Source organism: Harpia harpyja, chromosome 7 (genome assembly GCF_026419915.1).
Source record: "Harpia harpyja isolate bHarHar1 chromosome 7, bHarHar1 primary haplotype, whole genome shotgun sequence".
NCBI classification, from domain to species: Eukaryota; Metazoa; Chordata; class Aves; order Accipitriformes; family Accipitridae; genus Harpia; species Harpia harpyja.
The window spans coordinates 57,297,152-57,309,781 of record NC_068946.1 but is presented as its reverse complement, the minus strand read 5'-3'; the positions used below and the strand labels follow the sequence as shown (position 1 = coordinate 57,309,781).

At 52.3% G+C, this 12,630-nt stretch overlaps 1 protein-coding gene across 1 annotated transcript; it reads right to left on the bottom strand.

The window, feature by feature from the left end:
• Positions 1–2,472: 2,472 nt before the first annotated feature.
• UPP2 (uridine phosphorylase 2) lies at positions 2,473–8,602 on the bottom strand. Its single transcript, XM_052792379.1, is given in 6 exon segments — positions 2,473–3,057; positions 3,698–3,815; positions 6,009–6,086; positions 6,089–6,166; positions 7,235–7,378; positions 8,171–8,602. Coding segments are annotated over 6 exon segments (1,101 nt in total). The 3' UTR covers positions 2,473–2,806.
• Between the last annotated feature and the right edge of the window lie 4,028 nt (positions 8,603–12,630).

The following is a 12,630-nucleotide window of genomic DNA, read 5'->3' as shown; positions in this document are numbered from 1 at the left end:
GCAGAACAGTCACTTTAGATTATATTATGATGCATGAATACATGCCACAACTTTCATTCCAGGTTTCTTGAGAATTTTAATTATAAAATCTTCATTACCATGAATGTTTCTGTTATTCCTTGATTATTATAAGAAGAAACTTAACCTTTGTCTATATTTAGAAACCAATTTGCTACATCATATTTACTGCAAACCAGTCTGCAATTTCATATTGCAGATTAGTCTTTCAGTATAAATTATAAATTAGAAATAACGTGTCAGATCTGGGATCCTTATTTTGGAGCTGAAACTACTGAATATGATTCTATTAAATGAAAGGGAAATTGATGTCACTTCATTTTGTAACTCATTACATTTTCAAGCCTTACATAAGGTAAGTGTAAAATGTATGTAAACAAATTACAATTAGCAGTTTAACCAAAAATTTCTAAGGATGATGAGTATCAGAAAGATCTGAACATCCATAGTTGTTTATCTAGATAATCATAGTAACTTCATTAATGTAGTATTGTAATGCCTTATAGGTGTTAAGGAATCACATACTTACAATGCCTTGTGAAACAGACAGTAATTCTTCACTGTCGAAATGAGAAATTGGGGACCGGGGTAGATGAGAGCCCTGTCTGTGTCCTCCCAGAGGAGCCTACGGTGCAGGTCCAGCAAACACCAAGAGAGCGGTTTTACTGCGAGCCACTATATGCCACCTCCTTACCTGGCACAGACAACAGGCCCTCTTCTCTTGACATGTTCAGCAACTCTACACCAAATGTTTTGCAATCAGAGACAAGCCATGTGAAGTTTTCATACCTCAAACTGATAGTAACATTGGCAAAATCTTGTAGCATAAGCCTGATCCCAGCAGGTGTCTCCGAGCACCTGGGGGAGGGAGGTTTGCTCTGGCCTGGGTGTGCACAGTGCAAAGTCAGAAGCAGACGGAGACTCTAAGAAGGGTGCCAGAAAGGCAGGAGAAGAGCTGGTGCGACAGACTCTCAGGAGCAAGCAAAGTTTAAGACCAGAAGCAACATCATCTGAGTACTGAAGCTAAGGTATTTTTAATGGGGGGAGAAATGCTACAGAGACTGCCCAAAAGCCGCGGGAGCTGTGTTTCTTCTGGATTTAGCTTTTGCATCTTTGTGCTAAAATTACAATTCTGTGTATATTTGTGCATTTTATTTTGGTATCTCATTTGTGGTAGCTCATTATTTTTAAAACACACTTGGCCAGCTTCACAACTTGTTGGATCTTCCTGTGGGGGAAACCAGCATTGCTTTTGTTCTGTTTTGGAGACCAGACTGGCCACTAGACTGCTTCCCAGAAATGGAAGATCCCAAACTTAAGGCAGCTGATTTTTTTTTTTTTTTTTTTTTACCTTGCCTTTAAAAGCAGGTCTACAAGATAATTTCAGTGATGCAAAATCTTTTCAGATTATAGTTGTCTTGTCATCTTTCATAAATACCAAGACATGGGAGTAAGCTCACAGGTGTTAAGTACAGGGGGTATATCGCATTCTGTAGGGGCAAGTCATTGCAGCCCCTCTGAGGTCCATAGCGTACATCAGCTGTGAAGGTCTGCCAGCTTAAATCAAAAGAATGCCAGATTACTGCGGAAGAGGCATAGCCAGCTGTGCAGAAGGGGAAAATTGGGGAGAGGAAAACACCCTTAATTTAGGTTTGATTTTTCTTAAGGGGCTGCCATGGATGGCAGGCAGCTGGGGCGGCTTGCGAGTGGCGTTCCCTGCTCGGGTGGCGTTGGTGCTGGCCGGGGAGCTGGGTCCTGGGGCACTGGTGCTCCCTCCTGCTCTTGCCTCAGCCCCGGGGCATCGCTGCAGGCAGGACCTGGTGCTGTGCTCAGTGCGTCCAGGCGCGGGCACCCATGCCGACCTTCTCCTCTAACTCTGCTGGTGGCTTTGGCTGTCCTGCAGCCACACCTGGGTCCGCAGAGCAGACCCGTGCCCGGTGCAGCCGCTCCTCTCGCACAGTATGTAAAGTCCTCCATGCAAGCAAAATGTATACCTGCGGCTGTGCTAACCTGGGCAGAGTGCTTCATTTTATTGATGTTCCTACTGTTAATCCCCACAAATGGCTTTTTGTTTAAATAAAACATGGCCTTGAGCAATACACAGATGGTCGCATTTGCGAGCAGATCCAAAGGTTTATAAATAGCCCTCAGATTATTAATTCTTCATTTATTACATTTCATCTACTCTGCAATCAGCATTTAATTTTGCAAAGGAAACCGTTCCAGAGTAACCAAAGTTTGTTTACGTAGATGTCACATGCTTCCTGACATTTTTCTAGTGTTTGGTAGTTCGGAAGTTACAATCTTGTTGTAGGAAACAACTCAGCGTAACCCATCTGCTAGGCTTACTACAGGATTGTGGATGAGGGGCTGTTTTTGTTGGCAGGGTGCAGCTACTAGCCTCCCGCTTTCGGAGGGTCTGCGGCCGCGCATGGCTCCCGTGTGACGGCTGGACTGGGGGAGCAGCAGAGGTCCCCCGGGCATCTGCATTGCCCCAGGGAGCAACCGCTGCTGGGTGGATCTTCACTCTTGATCCACCATCAGCTACAGCAGCGCTGGCCTTGCAGGTGACGTTACCAAATTTAACTGTCAGATGAACAAGAGACCAATTAGCAGAGGAGGACTCGCCCTAGCAAAGTGCCAAAACTGGTATCGTGTGTTCTGGATGAGTACCCTGCTCTGACCACTGAAGAAGCTCTAACGTATCAGGTGGGTCTGCTCCTGCAGCCCTTCTTAGGCTTTGGTACCATGGATAGTTTTGCCTACATAAGAATGTAAAGACTTGGCATTATGTTTGGGGGGAGGAAGGACAGTCAAAGATCGTTTTACCTTTGTAGAAGTCATAGGTGCACATAGTATGGCTGACGAGCGTGGGAAGGTCAGGAATCTCCTTGCTGCAGGCAGGTAGTTCCCCTACGAGGTCCTTGTCCAGCTCAGTGCTCCGCACCACCACGTCACCCAGCACCACCAGCTCAAACCGTGGCTGGAAGGAGGAGTCCACCGCCATGTCCGTGATCACAACAGACCCGGCCTCGATCCCTGTGAAAGGGAAGGCTGAGGCTAAGCCAGAGCTTGTAACATTTGTGACCTGCTGCAAAACTTCTAGCACGACAGGAGAATCTCTATAGATAGATGTGTGACTGTGGGGTTGTTCTTTTTAGTGAGTAAAACAGATGTGAGAGAATAATTGAAATTCATGCAGTAGCACAGATGTACAAGTAAAATGTACAGAATCAGCACATGACGAGTGACTGCAGGAACGTGCCGAGCGACAGTGTTTTACTTGCTTTTGGCTTGCAGAGATCATGCTCCACCACCAGCTTGTGCAGGCACAAGCAGCACCACTGCCCCGGCTGGGGGTCCCACCAGCGCAGGGGAGTACAGGCACTGGGACAGCCGGGAGGATCTCAAAGCATGAAAGTGACTTCCAGTCAAGTGTTTTCTGTTTGAAAAGTGATACCCACTTGTGAATTCAAAGCCTTTGTCCGTTGTGAAAATGTGTGCTCTGCTAAGCCAGTCGCTAGAAGTTCGCTGGGTTTTAACCCAAAACAAAATATCATGTTGTTTTTGATATTTGGGGACCTGACAAAATGCTAAAGCTCATAATTGCATGACCTATTGCTGAGATTTTTTTTATTAATAGCTTTTTGGCTCTGAAGAAAGACTACAGACAGCTTACCCATGCCTCCAGAAGTACCGATGCATATAATAGTAACGTCTCGGCATTTTGCGTGGTGCAGCAGTTTGATTAGTTCCTCCTGAAGCATGATGGAAATGGAAGGGATGCCCATTCCGTGCTGTTGGGAGGAGAGAAAAGAAAAGTGTCATTCCCTGTGATGCTGCGGCAGGTGACAGGTATGTGACTGCAATGAGCTCAGGGTTACATTGTGGCCTCTTTCTGCTGACGAGGCCAACAGCAATTTTTTGAGGGGGGAGAGACATCTCAGGGTCTCTGTAGCCTGACCAAGTAAAGCATCTAACCCTCTTCTCCTCCCCTTGATGCTTTTAAGGCTGCTCTTATCGATAGGGCTGGCATTCATCCCTGGGGACCAGTACGTCAGCCCCCAGCAGATGGGGTCTCTCCTTCAAGAAAGGTCTCTCCACAAACGCACCCTGATGGCTGAATGCTCCAAGACTTTCCCCTTGTGTTGCCCATCCTTACGCCACACGCTGACCGCCATTCTTTGTCATGTCCTGCTCGTACTCTTGGAGTGGCGAATTTCAGTGAGGATAACCAGAGCCTCAACTCCTCTGGGTGCCTCCCAGCCCGTCCTCGCCCCGCGCCAGAGCACCTCCTCCTGCGTCGCTGGGCACCAAGGACAATGGATGCATTCGTGCCCCTCGGCGAGGACCGGTTTTGGGGTCAGGCGTTTGCCGCGTGGAGCCTCGCGCCGTGCAGGGCGCCTGTCCTGCCTCCTGGCTCGCGTTGCCCACCCCGGTGCCCCTCCGTCCGCGGCGCCCGCCTGGCTGCCCGCAGGCTCTCCCCTTCGCTGGCGCTGGCCCGTTCCCCGTCCTCTGCCGTGGCTCGTGGTAGCCCACTGCCCTGTCTCCGCTGCCGCTCCTCTGGGCTGGCAGAAGTTTTGCAAATCTCGAGCTACCGAGGCTGCCTCTGCTTTCTGCTCAGCGCTCCCTCACATGATCCTCTTAGTTTTCTGCTCCATCACTCAACCGACGACCTTTTGTCGGCTTTACCTTTAAAAACAAAAGGTGTCTGGTGGTGTGGGGTTTGTTTTTTCCCATGAAAAATGCCTCGCTTTTTTTGGTTTTGCTATCGTGTTCAAAAACCTGAAGGAAGCGTAGATAAAGAAGCACAGTTAATTTAACATATGCAGTCAGTTCTCGTATTGCTTTGTCTCTTTTCATTTGGCTGTGAGACTGATGCTCTATTAGGCTTGTATCATGTTTTAAATATGAAAACTTTTTGCATGTTGTTATTCTGGAACATCAGCCTGACTTATTTGCCAAATGCCTAAAAAATTTATTCTCATTGTAAATATTCAAAGCAGGAAACTGTGTTCCTGCCTCCGGTATGTTTGAGTTCATTTGTGTTTCTAAGCAACTTGCAAAAATGTGGTGTTGGCAGCTGCTCTGCACGAAGCATTTTGGGGGAGGCTCGCTGCATGCTCTGCCCTGCGTCCCCTCGCAGGGACGAGCCTGGGGGTCGATGGCTTCTGCATTGGCACAAAACTGGTGCACAGCCAAGAGCTCAGCGTAGGCTTTTCTTCTAGCTGTGTCATAACTGCTGCCAGACTGGGGAATAGAAAAACTTGTGGGTTTCTTTCCCCTTGGATCCTGGCAGATTGATTCCCTCAGGCTTTTCAATCAGTCAGGTTTGGGCTGGTTTTTTCAGAGGGACTAAACGTGATCTCTGTTGTGTGAGTGACACTGTCTCCTGTGAATCAGATTTAAGATTACTCTTGTGCCTGAAGAAATGACAGCAGGACCAAGCCTTTGGGTATGAGCACTCACCAGCACAGCCTGTATTTGTTTTTTCCTTTGTGCAGTGCCAAAAACTCTGCTCTTAAAGAATAATTAATAATAAAGCAAGGTTTTTTCTTTAGAGCTCATGTCAATGTAATACTTCCAGCAATATTTCGTAGTTCATGGGTGGTGGGAAGTGGTCTTTGCCTCTCAAATTGCCAGACTGCTGAGCTGAGCAAAACACGTGCGTGTTCATTTTTAATACAACGCTTTTAAAACCGAACATGTAGGGTGCCGAGAAATACCATTCAAACAGAAGCAGCTTTACCATGGCTGAAAGGTTGCACTGGTGGTAATGGCTGAAAAGAGGAAAAAAAAACCTGCCGGTGGGTGTTGCAGGAGGGAGAGGTCGTGCCAGCCGCCCTCCCTGCCACCGGGGGAGATGGGTCCCCCGTGCCAGCCCGCTCAGGACCACGCCGGCAGCAGGAGACCCCAGGGCAGGGGCTGCCATGAGTGCCCGGGATGGAAAACGTGTGCGGTGCGGTCCAGCGCGGCACGGTACTTAACGCTGATGGAAGCACCGGCCCAGCCCGGTACGTGGCGTACTGGTCCATCCCTGTGCGGATGTCTGCCAGGTCCTCCCCGTCTCGCCCGCCAGTCCCAGCTGCTTGTGCATGAACTGGGCAAATGCCCTCATCCTGTTTGGGCTGCTGCCAACGCAGACAAGCTGGATGTGAAATAGGTATGTGTTGGTACATCTTAGCTAAAATTGGTGCCAAGATTCAGTCTTAATGTGGCAGTGGTGGGCTGCGCCAGACAGGTCTCCCCAGAGAGCGCAGCGGGATGCTGCTTCCTCGCAGGTGGTCAAGGGACATCAGAACAACCAAGGGTCTCAAAAACAGGAGTTAACAGTAAAACCAAGCTGTTACTCCTTTAGGGTTGTGACTATGCTAGGTCCAGACAGCTGTGCAGCTGCACATACTTGGGTATCAGTCCCAGGCCAAGAAAATCTAAACTAATTCAGCAAATTTAAGCTGTTAGTATTCCTACTGACAGCAAAGCAAAACCAGATGTTAGAGTAGCTCATCGTTTAATTTATTCTATCAACAGTGCTGACTGCAATTAGTGAGCACTGCTGATGACACAGGGGCCATAAAGTCAGGGAGGAAAAAGGACAAATTTTACATATTAAAGGAAAAAAAATGCTCCCTGAACGTAGGAGGGGGACCCGCAAGCAGCTGCAAGGGCGGTGCTGCTGATCCGGCTGCCAGCGGCGCAGTGAGCAGGAGCCCACGCGTGGCGGGGCTGTGCCAGGCTGCCTGAGCCCCGGGGCACGGCGGCTCTTCCCCTGCACCGCTGGGGAAATTCTCCAATTTAAAATGGAAGAGGATGTGGTCATGATGGGCTGGTTTTGACAGCAGGTCTCAGCCAAAAATATGACATCCTCTTTCCGTTGTCTCCAGTAGATGATGATCAGATGCTTTGGACAAATGCTTCCTCTGTCTGTCCTCCAACATGGGCACCAATATAAAATCAGTTTTTACGGAACTACAGGGTTTTAGAAGGATAATTTGCTATTGGGACTTCTGCCCAAAAACAAGCAAGGACAGATGACCTCCCTGCCCAGCCTGCCCCGGGTCGCTGAGTCCCTTTGCCAAGCAGCCGGACCCTGTCCCCAGCGGGAGCGCCCGCAGCAGCCGGGACCCCGGCATGGGACGGCAGAGCTGTGGGACGAGGGGCTGGAGAGCCTTGCGGGGCTGGGACCTGCTGCCTTGCTTTTTTACCTGCTGTTTACCTTTATGTCCCCAAACATAGCTGGCAGGTTGTGCGTCTTCGTTCCCAAGTCCAGATGATACAGAACGTTCTCCTCCATTGAGTCCGAATGCGGGTTTTTAATGTGGACAAGCCCACTGCTGCGGGGAGACGGGGCGAAGACGGGTCAAGGGCACCGGGCAGTGCCCGCAGGGACAGGGACAGGGCAGGATGGGGTATGGGGTGGCCTGGGAGCCCCGCGAAGGGCACGCACGGCCCTGGTGTCAGGGAAGGGATGGGACAGGGGACAGGGACGAGCCAGCTCTGCGTGTGTCCGGGGTGGCTGCCTTTCTGTCGGAGCCCTGCTGTCACGTGAGCTGTCCTCCTCCTTACATCCACCGCTGTTGGTAACCTTTTTGACATCTCTTTATTATGTCAGCGTATTTGGCAAAAAATGTTTCTCGGTGTTTATCATCAATTTTGTCAATGGCAACCTTATCTCTTTCTTTCATATAATTCTGCCAGAAATATCTAGCTGGTAATGTACTGTGCTATTTTGTAGGTGACAGCTTATTAAGCTCTTAGCAAATCAGGATTTTATATTTATATTGTCCCAAATAACTGCGTAGCAGTACAAGTGCAAATTAAATGCAGATTCTGCAGACAGCGGGGGGCCAGTTTGCCTTTCCTTTCCACCTGCTCTAATAGACAGAAAGCAACTAAGTAACAATACAAGTCAATTTTATAAACAAGGCTTAAACAAAACCCAGAGATCATTTTTCTTGTCTTATTAAAACAAATTGAAGCCCTCCCCTGTTACTCACCCAGAGTAATCTGTTGTTTTGGTCATAGCGGCTCTACCGGTCAGCTGAAAGTGATACTCGGCAGAAACAGTAAAGAAAACACCTGACTATTTCTTCAGCTGTTGGGTTTTGGAGCTCAGAAGAGGTTCTGAGGGGCTCTGCAGGGGGTTAAATACCCTCTCTGGCTCTGCGCGGCTCCCAAGATCAACATCGGCGGTCCCCCTCCGCCCGCTCTCCTTTGCCCCGCCGGGTGCCAGAGGTTCCTCCCGGGGCTGGCGCCGTGGCTCGTCCCACGCCGGCTGTTTTGGCAGCTGTGTCACCGAAAGCCTCGACTCGCCTTCCGCCGCCGCGATCAGGCAGCGAGGGCCGGGGCCAGTGACGGCCGCTCGCCCTCCGGCCGGCATGGCAGGCGCACGTGCCCACCGTCTCCGGCGACGGCTTCGCACCGAGGGCTTGTCCGAGTTCGCCGCCGCGGCGCTCCTCGCCCGGGCTCTGGGCCCCGGGCATTGAAACGGCGCTCCTGCCCTGCACGCTGGCTTCAGGCCCTGCCTTTCTCTGGCCCCGTCCGGTGCAAATTTGGAACCGCTCTGCGTTTTTCTCAGGTGCATGAATCATAGAATCATTTCGGTTGGAAAAGACCTTCAAGATCATCGAGTCCAACCATCAACCATGCCCACTAAACCATGTCCTGAAGTACCCTGTCCACTCGCTTTTTGAATACCTTTACGAAGAAAGAGTTAATGCCGTGGCGAACCTCCGCGGGCTCTGCGAAGGGGCGGCTGTGCCGCAGCCCCCCGGCTCAGCACCACGGCTCCCAGCCGCGGCAGCCCGGGAGCAGCTGCCTCGCACCCGGTGCTCGCGGGCCGCGGGCGTCTGTGTGGCGTCAGCCTGCCAGGGTGCTCGGGGGGACACGGCTCGGTGGGGGGGACTGGCTCCAGGGCTAGGGCTCGGCACGCTTGGCTCCCCAGCCCCGGGCAGCCCGTCCGAGTGTGGGGTCAACGGAGGCTGGGATGCCTTTTACCTTTTGAACTGTCATGGTCGTCCCGGGTGGCCCAGAAAACTGAGATAAGCATCAAGAGATGGATGTGCCCATTCCCACCTATCCCTGTTTTCACCCTCGTGGCTCTTAACGCAAAAAAGTGACCTGCGGTATGTTTGTTTCTCTCGCTGGCTAAGCTCCCCAGAAGGCAGCACTGCTGAGTACCACAGTGGTGCCCGGGTACGGCGACAGGCAGAGATCAGCTACCGCTGCCCAGAAACAGATCCTGAAGTGACTAGTCCTGGCCCGGAGGGGCTGATTGCACACCCCGCTGCCTGCTGTCCCCAGGGCCGCGGAGCGTGCGGTGGGAGATGGGGCATGCCTTGGGGTGCTGGACGGGGTCCGGGGAGCAGCCAGCACAGCCCCTGCTCGCGGCTCAGGCCGAACCGCTCCGGCCAGGCTGGGTGTCCCCCTGCTCGCGGCGTGAACCGCAGGACGCCGAGCAAGGCTGCGGGCACTCGGTCTCCGCCTCGGTGCTTCCCAGGTTTGTCTCGTCAGCAGCAAGCTGCTGTTTGAGACAGATGTGCACAAGCGTCCCGCGCTTCAGGAGCGGGAGAAGACTGGAGATACTGGTCCTGCTGCCTGTCCCGACACGACGCGAGACGTTGCATTGCCCTGTAAGATATTTCAGGCAGAGGCCGGAGGGGCGGGATCTGGCATTTGCTATTGGCCTCTGGGAATGGTAGATGAAAGCTCTGGTTAATTAGATAAGTGCTAGGTAATTAATTACCATGGTGAACTGAACCAATAAACACATCTGATTTCAGTGCAGATTTTGTCAGCTGATGCTTTTGATCTGCTGCCGTCTCGGACCACTTTGCTGTGATTTATGTGATCGCCACCGCAGGCCCCCCGGCTGTTACGGCAAATGCTCGTCCTAGCAGCAAACTGCAGAGAAGCACGCAGAGCCTGCAGAAGCAGCCAGTGCGCTCATTACAGCCTCTGGGCAGCCTTGATTGCCTGCAGAGGTTTTTATTATTTTGGTTTTTCAGCTTTGACAACTTTTGTCATCGGAGCCACGCAAACACGGCAGGGCCGGGCCAGCCATGCACTTTGCAGACTGAACTGTTCAGATGTGGGCTGGGGGCCAGGCGTCCTCGGGGTGCTGGTGGGCTCCTGCGCCCAGGACCCCGGCCTGACCACCCCTCTGCGCCCGGCCAGGGATGGCCGAGCAGCCTGGGTTGCCTCCCCCAGGGGAGCGGATGCCCCCCGTGCCCCTGGTTCAGCAGCTGGTCCCCTGCCCTCCTGCCTCCAGCTGGTCACTGGCCATGCCCGCATCTCTGGGGTCCTGGACTGAGTGCCAGACTTGTGACACTGGGCAACTGCAGTCCAGAGTTAGACCCAGATCAGCACAAAATCCCAGCGTTGGCCGGGTGCTCGACTGACAGGCAGCTCTTCTGTGTCTGGGGCTGCGAGGTGCCCTGCGAGGCTGGGGGACGAGGCTGCCGGGCTCACCGCCCTGCTCCTGCTCCCCCCGCTCCTGCTGCCGTGGCATCCCCCGTCTTTTGGACTGGTACTTAACGATGGCTTCGGCTTCTTTCAAAGAGATTTGCGAGGCCCCCTCCTTCCAGATGCCTTTACCCTTCGTGCATGATGGTTTTCTTCTTACCCATTTAGCCGGTTAATAAGCACTAAAAATAAATGAAAGAAAAATCAAAGCACAATTGCCATCCATTCAAAGCTGCAGCCCTAGTTAAAAACATATTGTGTGTGTGGCCGCTTGCAGCATAGCATCCAGGCAGTAACGAGGTCCTGTTTCGCTAACAGGGCAGGGAAGGTAATTGCTGTAACTGAGGCAGCCTTTTGCTGGGCAAATACACGTCCAAACCCTTAAAATTGCAAAACACCATCTAAAAGCAAATAAGCATTACAAATCAGTGGTACAGAAAAGCGTAAACTGGGTATCTTGCCCAAGACAGGGTCAGGATAGATCTGAGGAGGGATGGGAGCAGAGCCCTCATGGATATTTCAGACTTGCTGGAGTTGTACCAAAGTCAGGCTGGAATGATTTCTCTGCTCTGATGAAGTTCTCCCCTCCCTGGATGCTGTTAACATATGCCTGCCAAAGATGACTTATTACTGATGCTCCACAGCACTCCTGAAGAATAAGGATCTGGAGTCTCTTCTTCCTTTTAGAGTGCACCAGATTGCACTATGAGGTACACAGAGAAAAGCTTCCTTGGGGCTGCACGTACATCTTCCTCCTGCAGCCTTGAACCGCCTAAGTCACTCAGTGCAATTGCTCTATTTTTCAGCATAAAACTCGAATGTTTCAGGCACATTGCAGTTAATTCAGTGATTGTCATGCAGATCTTTACAGTTTTGTCCAATTAGCATTACTTGATTTAGAGAATGCAATAGAAAGGTTTGCTACTTGCAGATGGCAGCTGTAAACACTTTGGGGGAGGTGAGATTGCGGTTTAGGCTTCCCACGGGTTCGCCTTTGCCTGCTTCCCTGGGCGCGCACTTGTTTGGTGGAGGGAAACGAGGTTCCCCTGCCCCACGCCTGCCTTTCGCATCCCTTGCTCCCCGACAGAAACGCCTTCCCTGCCGGAGCTCCGCTCCCGCAGGAGGCACAGAGCTGGGGGGAGCGCTGGCTCTGCCCTGCCTGCGCACCGTGAGCCACACAGCCGCACGAGTGCGGATGGGCTGAAGCCAGGGCAGTTACCCAGCCATCGTTAAGAGACTAATTTGGCACGCACGGGGCCCGTATTATTGTTGTTGATGCACGAAGGAGAAGGAACAGCTTGTGCGTCGAGCCCAGATGAGTCCGTGGGATGAGTGGGCACAAAAATCACCTGCTTGCAAAGGGAGCGCAGCTGATAGGGAAGGAACGGCGCAAGTCCTCACCCTGCTCTATCGTTTTCCAATGGCTCCAACACGGACTTGCAATCCACAGCCCCAAGGGGGTGAGGAGGAGGAGGAGGGACCTTGGCCTCGCTCCGGCACGGCGGCGTCTCGGCCCCACGAATGCCGGCTCTGCAGCGGGCTGAGCCCATCCGCCGGCACTCTGCGACTCGCAGGGCATGACTGGACGGGGGCTTCATCGGGGAGCAAGTATTCAGCGGTGCTGGAGGGAAAGGCAGGATTTGGCAGAATGGTGGATGGACAGACAGCTGTCATCACGTGAGTGACCCTGCGGCAAGGCGGGAGCGTGTGTATGGCCCCGAGCCAGCGCGCTCCCGTGAGCAGAGGTCGCTGGTGGCTCGGTCTGTTAAATGCAGCATTTCCATGTCTCCCCCTTCTCCACCTTTTGTGGCAAAGTATTTTGGGGCACATGTGGCAAGGTCTGCACCTGCGCGATTGTAAACTGTCTCACGATGAAACAATTTCCCAGAGCACATGGACAACTTCTTAAGTTAAATATTTACTTATGAACTAAAAATAATATTCCAGCACACCCAGCTGCCATTCGTGACATCCTTGCCTGGTGGTCAGTGAAACCCCATCCCCGACCCGCCGCAGCCCCCTGCCCCCGGCGTGCTCAGTCCCTGGCAGGGAGCCCCCCCCCATGTGTGGCAAAGGGGCAAGATTTTGGAGGGTGGCCCTGCTGAGTGAGCAGAGACAGAAATCTCCTGGAGCTATAGCTCTGCCTGG